The 7323-nt window shown below is 49.6% G+C and overlaps 1 protein-coding gene across 1 annotated transcript in view; it reads left to right on the top strand.

Annotated features, from left to right (window-relative positions):
- Positions 1 to 5752, top strand: part of LOC118080878 (sodium- and chloride-dependent creatine transporter 1) — a 29242-nt gene extending 23490 nt beyond the window's left edge. The window contains exons 13-14 of the mRNA XM_060271267.1: positions 178 to 348; positions 3124 to 5752. Coding sequence (XP_060127250.1) covers positions 178 to 348; positions 3124 to 3270 — 318 coding nt within the window. The 3' untranslated portion in view covers positions 3271 to 5752. The remainder of the gene's footprint in view (positions 1 to 177; positions 349 to 3123) is intronic.
- Positions 5753 to 7323: the final 1571 nt, after the last annotated feature.

A 7323-nucleotide genomic window follows, 5' to 3' on the forward strand; every position in this document is an offset into this window, starting at 1 on the left:
TCTCCTAGTTCTCCTCAGTCTTGTAGCCAGGTATATTGATATTTGAGAAGGTGTTTTGTTGAGCACAAGAGAACTAGGACTGGGTTTTGGCTGCCTCTATTCCCCCTACCCAAGACTAAAAAGAATAATTATCATCTCTGGTATCTCCTCCCTCCTTCCCCCTCCATTCATCACTAGGGCATCTTCCTGTTCCATGTGGTGAACTACCAACCACTGACTTACAACAAGACCTACATCTACCCATGGTGGGGTGAGGCTATTGGCTGGGCTCTGGCCCTTTCCTCCATGCTCTGCATCCCCTGCACGGTCGCTTACAAGCTTCTGCGAAGCAAGGGCTCCTTCCAACAGGTGAGTCATCAGTCTCTCGTCTCTGGCCAGTCCCAGCCCATTAGGATGGAGTTGCCAAGCACCTTGCTCTGCTGGCAAGCTGAGCCTTGTCCCATCTGGCCTTCCTGGCTATGGCGCAGTTTGCTGTAGTCTAAGTGTTGCTATGAGGCTGCAGTGGTACCCTCACATCCACACGCCGTACCTTTACAGCACCGTGACAGTCATGGCTTTCCCCACACAGAATCATGGGAACTGTAGTTTAAGGGTGCCAGCAGCTGTTGATCTGTGATAAACTAGGGTTTCCTAGGATTCTTGGGGGGGGGGGGGAGTCATGCGGTATTGGAGTGCTTTAAGTGTACGGTGTGGATGCTTATTCCAGCATAGTTATCCTTCCCTTGTTGCAGCATGTGGTCATTCAGTGTGACCTTAGAGATGCCCTAAGGCAGGCATCCCCAAACTTCGGCCCTCCAGATGTTTTGGCCTACAACTCCCGTGACCCCTAGCTAACAGGACCAGTGGTCGGGGAAGATGGGAATTGTAGTCCAAAACATCTGGAGGGCCGAGGTTTGGGGGTGCCTGCCCTAAGGAATTTGCACAGCACAGACTTGACTCCAAGCTGGATGCCTCTGCTGATGAAGGTGGCTGTGAGAGGGGCCGGCCCTCTTGTTTTACAGATGAGACATGCAAGCCTCCTCTGCACACTGTGCAGCCAGCTATCAGGCACAGCCATGACTGCTACGCTGAATTGTAGGCTGCTAGCCAGCCATGCTGATAGACCTGGGGAGGAGAATGGCTTTTTGGAGCTGAATAGCATCCGTATGGTATAATCTCCAGTCACCCAAATAAAAGTTCAGAAGCGGGTTCTGTGGTTGCTAAAGCAGCTGTTATATACTTCCCTCTTTCCAGGCAAGCAGCTTGCAGTGGTGCGAAGGCTTCAAAAGCGCAGGGAAGATGCAAGCATAGATTCGGAGAGGCAGGTGCCAGATGGGCTTCTGTGCCTATTTAAGATCCTGTTCCAAGGTTCTCAAGGATCTGGGGTTTTCCATGCCTTGGCTTCAATGCCATTCTCCACTTTAGAATCACAGCGTAAGGTTTGAGGGAGGCTTTTCTGCCATTGAAGCAGGAGGAACTTCCACTTCTCTCAACACTCTCACGCCACCTGAAGAGCTGTTCACACTTCCTCCAAGCAGACTGAATCTGGGGCCCATCCTGCTGGTGGGAAGGAGTCCTCTGTAACAGGCTTTTTAATTTTGTGGCTCCCCATGTTTGGAACGCCCTCCCTACAGATGCCCGCTTGGCTCACTCTCTGCTGCTTTTTAGAAAAGGTATAGAGACCTTCCCGTTTACAGAGGCCTTTGAGTCCTCAGAAGGGCTGTGTGTGATTGATTGATTGATCGATTGATTGATCTGCGCATTTAAGAGGTTTCTAGGCCATCCTTCAGCCATTGAGGACAGGCTACAACAAAATGCTAAGTATAAAAAATTGCATGAAAATGTTCAAAAGCACAGGACAAAATCATGACAGGTGCAATAAAACTCAGCAGAGAGGCAAAGCCAAAAACTATTGTTAAAACCATTTTGTCCTCCATGTTGAAAATGCCTGGACAGATTGTTTAAGAAAACAAAAATGGTCTTTACGTGCCACCAGACTGATGTTGGTTGGTTGGTTTCGGTGTACCATTCATTTGGCCTTGGTTGCTGGTTTTAATGTATGCTAGGGCAGGGCCATAGTTAGGGAGTGGCAAGGTGGGTCCCCGGCAGGGGATGGAGTACGCGCACAAAATAGGATAAAAAACATGTCCATAAATATAAATATTGATTATTGCCCTATAATCAATGGTTTTAAATAGAGGGCAAATTGAATGGGTGGAGGGGGGTGGGTTGGAGGAGAGGCAGAAAGAAGAGCTAATTTGTCCATGGCTAGGGGGGCACAATCTGAACAGTTCTGCCAGGGGCGCAAGATCACCTAGCTACGGTTCTGCGCTAGGGTAACATTTTAGGCTTTTCCTTTAAAGTCCCTCTAACGGATGTAAGCCACTTCAAGGACCCCTGACTGCGCTAGTTTTTAAGTGAGATTTTTAAAAAATCCTCTATGTAAATAAACAAATAGTGAACAAACGGACACGCTTGTACTTTGAGTTGCTCACTGACTCCCCTGCCTCACCCTGGTATGCAGGCTGAGACCCTACCTGCCCGCAGACTGTCTCGCCAGAGTGGTGCATGCTCTGGTTATCTCCCGCTTGGACTACTGCAATGCGCTCTATGTGGGGGCTACCTTTGAAGGTGACCAGGAAACTGCAATTAATCCAGAATGCGGCAGCTAGACTAGTGACTGGGAGTGGCTGCTGGGACCACATAACACCAGTCCTGAGAGATCTACACTGGCTCCCAGTACGTTTCCGAGCACAATTCAAAGTGTTGGTACTGACCTTTACAGCCCTAAACAGCCTCGCTCCTGTATACCTGAAGGAGCGTCTCCACCCCCATCATTCAGCCCGGACACTGAGATCCAGCACTGAGGGCCTTCTGGCGGTTCCCTCATTGCGAGAAGTGAGGTTACAGGGAACCAGACAGGGCCTTCTCGATAGTGGCACCCGCCCTGAGGAACGCCCTTCCATCAGATGTCAAGGCAATAAGCAACTATTTTACTTTTAGAGGACAACTGAAGGCGACCCTGTTTAGGGAAGTTTTTAATGTTTGATGCTGTACTGTTTTTCATATTCGGTTGGAAGCTGCCCAGAGTGGGCGGGGTATAAATAATAAATTATTATAATATTATTATTATTTCTCCCCCAGCGCTGGCAATTGCTGACCACCCCCGTCTGGGGCCACCACCACCTGGAATACATGACACCCGAAGCGGAGACAAAACTGCTGCCACCGCCAGACAGTCTCACTGCAGCCCCCCTGGAGAAGGCTACGCTTTTTGAGACTGTGATTTGATTTTCTTGTACTCTCTTCCTCTAGCAATAACACCGCGCACCAAGGTCAGCTGTTTGGGGGTAGCGGGGAAAGTTGGCAGTATTGGAGACTCAGCCCTTCACGTAGTCAGGAGGCTCCCAGTGCGAGATGTCAATAAAGACCCCTGGTGGTTGGTGGCAGCGGCTGCCGCAAGCTTTTTTCCGCTTTGTCAGCGGCCTCACTTGCCACCATCCACCACGGCCCTAGACATGACTCCGCCGCAGAGGGGCTTGGGGGCGGGGGCTAATCCTGGCTCCCATGTGTGGTGGCCAATCGCAAATCTGTGAAGTCAATGAATGCCACAAATCTTTGGGATGTGGCATTGCATTCTAGGTCAAATGGCATGTGGCCACTCCAGATGGGAGCTGAGCTTGGCTCTCATTCAAAAGCACCCCTATCCCCCACCCCCTTAAAATGCATCTGGGGGGCCATTGGGGCAAGTGGTGCATGGCGGTGTGGCTGGTGCTGGTGTGGGTCCCTCAGCCAGTGCCTGACTCGGCCAACTGCTAGCACTGTACTTGCCTGCTTGCAATTTGGCTGTGTACCTTAGGCAGCCGCCTTCATGCCATTAATGGGAAAGCTGTGAAATCAGGTTGGGTTGGTCTGACATCGGTAAGACGGAGGTGCTGCTAGCAGCAGGGGACAAGGGCTCCATGCACACACATACCCGTCCAAGCACATGCAGACTTCCACATTTCCTCCAAGATCACCTTGTCCAATAGTGTCAGTATTAGCTTTCAAACCTCAGGCGAGGAGCGCATTCACTTCCTCCTACCAGATAGGCTGGGCCACCCCATTGCCAGTCATCAGAGCATCTGGGACTGGCTCCATCCCACCTTTCATTACTATCACCAGTACAGAGACCCCAGTACAGCTCTACTAGGTTTCATCCCCAAACCCACCCAGCACCCAAACCTTCTGTGGGGTGCTTTTAATCCTCGGGGGCTGTTTGCCCAATCCCAATCCCCAGCCTGTTCTTACCTGGTTAAGGTACACTAATGACATCCTGTCTCTCAGGTTCTAATCCTTCCCCAATGCTGCAAGAGAAAGCAGAAAAAGACTGTCGCATTTCCAGTACTCTGTGTGGCCTATTCTCTTTTGTACCTTATTCCCCAATCCACCTGCCACAAATCATGCCCCTTCCACATTTTCAGTTGCACTGATGTGATCTTGATCACGCAGCAGTTGCCTTTTAATATCCTGGATAGCATTTCTTGCCCCTGCCATTATAAATGTACCTTATACACTCTGCTGCCTTCCCCACGCCTTCCTCCCCCCTGGAGGAAGATGCCTGCCCTCCATTTTTTTGGCTTTTACCAGTGGCTTCTTTGTAGGCTGTGACTGAGGCCACTCCAGCTGGAATTGGGAGGTCAGAACTCCTGAAACTTCCTCTCACTGGAGAGGGGAAAGGGAACCTCCCCAAATGAATAAGAGAGAGGGGAACGGGAGTGCCAGAGAAATGGAGTATGTGGGTGTTGTCTTGAACAAGCAGACCAGCAGCTGTCCCGTTCCCCCTTCGCAAGCAAGCATGGAGAAAATTATTAGGGGAACAGCACATCAATCGCACACAGAGACACCTTAATAGAGTTGGAAGCTTTATTTCTGTAGCTTTAACATCTGTCTGACAAGCATAAATTCAAAAGATGCAGCCTGGAGGTGTTACAACGGAGACTACCATGATGATAAATTCTAGGTGCTAGTCTGTTGCCGGGGAGGGGGGGGGGACACAAGACAAAAACCAGCAAAGAGTCTGGTGGCACCTCAAACTCCAGTACATTTATTGAGGCCATGAGAAAGCTCATAATCAAAATAGAGATTTGTTTTGTCTTAAAGCTACCACTAGACTTTTAGGGCATGAACGGTTTAATGGGCGTTCATCTTTGTTTGTTTGCAGGGAGCTTAGAGCAAGTGTTACCCCTCCACATTTTCTATTGCTTTCCCCCCCCGTCACTTTCCTTACTGCAAAAAGTCCAATCTTTTGGAGAAGTGAGTTCAGTGCGCAAGACTTCCCCATCAAACGTAACCACACAACCTGCATTTGCCAGTGTGTGATTGAATCCCTCCTGAAAATAGAGGCCGTCTGGAAGCGTCCATAGTTGTTCATGATGAGAAAGGCTACATCGGCTGAATTTATTCCTGTCATACAACTGTTGCAGCAATCCTCCTGCTGCTTCTTGCCCAGGTGTGCTTAGCCCCTTCCCCACTCCACCTCCACATTGTAGTGCCCAGCCACGCTGCTGCATCTCCCCATTGTATGTATTTGTAATATATGAGTGTTTGTGCCAAATTGGGCTGAGCCCATTTTCCTCTGCACACCAAGCTGTAATCACTACCACCACCCCATGCTATCCTAATTCTCAGCTCCCTGGTTTTTTGGTTTGGTTTTCTCTCTCTCTCGTTTTTGCAATCACCTACCCAATTGTGGTACAGATCCAACTTCTGACAATAAATATGGGAGAGATTCCGCCTGTGTCAATTGCATCTTTGTCAAAGCTGCCTCACCTCTGGTCAGTCCATTTGGGTAAGTGGGGCACTGCCCCCCACCAACCTCAATCTGCTCTCTCTCTCCCTCCCCCCGCCTACCTGCTTATAACCAGTCCAGGGGGTGGCACTGTCCGCTTCCTTCTCCTCGGTCTCCATGTTGCCCTTGTACATCTCAGCAGGGAGGAAGGGGTTAAAAATTAGCATGAGTCGGCTCTCCCCACCATTGGCTCTGGATCAACCTGCTCTTAGGGGGTCCCTGCCTTCTGCCCCTCAAGTCCCAATGGGGCAGCAGCCACCACTGCTTTTGGTATGGCTCGCTGATAATGGCGACAATGGGGTCCATCACTAACAAGGCAGTGATTGCTATCTAATCTTATGGCAATTGCATGCATGCGGGAAAAAAGGGGGTAAAGGGATTGGAGGGGGGAAGCACATTAAAAATGGCAGGCCACACAGCAGGGTGATAACAAGAAACAGGTTGCCAGGTAGATTTGCAATCTGGGCCAGGTGTTTGAAAGCCAGGCAAAAGCAGGCCAGAAGAAAATTGACCAAGGTGAAAGAATTAAAAAGGGGGGAAATGATCTGAGTTGGGAAAATTGAGACAGGAATGAGGGATGACAGCCCAGAGTTATTGATGAGTCAGAGTGCTTTGGTGACCTACTTAGGAAGGAAATATCTTCCCCACCACTTGCATATTTGGATTCTGGTGGCAGAAGTCCCATCCCTTCTGTCAAATAGAGGGAACGTCCCTCTGGACAATGTTTTTATTTGGCGTGAATTGATGATGATTTGTGCTCGTGATGGCATCAGAGCTGTCATACACAATCCTGCTTCCAGTACTAGTTGTTTATGCAAAGGTTTTGGGGGCAGACATAGGATCATAGAATTGCCGTGTTGGAAGAGACCACAAGAGTCATCTAGTCCAACTCCCTGCAATGCAGGGGAAATCTTTCACCCAACATGGGACTTGCACCCACGAACCTGAGATTAAGGGTCTCACGCTCTACCAACTGAGCTATCCCAACGCTCGGCACCAATTGTTTTGTTTCCTATCGGGGCATGTCCTGCAACTTCTGGTTGAAGCCCTGTAACTTTTCACACCACAAATGCTCTAGGTGGGGTTTGCTTGGGGGTTGGTTTTGTTTTTGTTTTTGTTCCCACATCTGTTGCTCTAGAGTGCAAAAGTCCCTCTCCGGATAGCAATGATTGAATCACACTGAGGGAAGCATTGCAGAACAGCTGATGAAGCAGAATGATATGATGGTGGTCCATTACGATTCCACCACTAGTACAACTATTATCACGCCAATGGCATTTTTGCAGAATTCTCTCTCTCTCTCTCTCTCTCTCTCTCTCTCTCACACACACACACACACACACACACACACACCAACCAAATAAAATCCGGAGGGGTGCAGGCAGTGCTATGCAGTGCGTAGCCTTCAAATATTGTTCTCACAGAGCACGAGCACAAGGTGGCAGCAGAAACGCTATTACAATCCCTTCCTTGCCGGGCAAAGGCACTGCTAGCTGAATTCTCCCAGCGGCATA

Source organism: Zootoca vivipara, chromosome 2 (genome assembly GCF_963506605.1).
Source record: "Zootoca vivipara chromosome 2, rZooViv1.1, whole genome shotgun sequence".
NCBI classification, from domain to species: domain Eukaryota; kingdom Metazoa; phylum Chordata; class Lepidosauria; order Squamata; family Lacertidae; genus Zootoca; species Zootoca vivipara.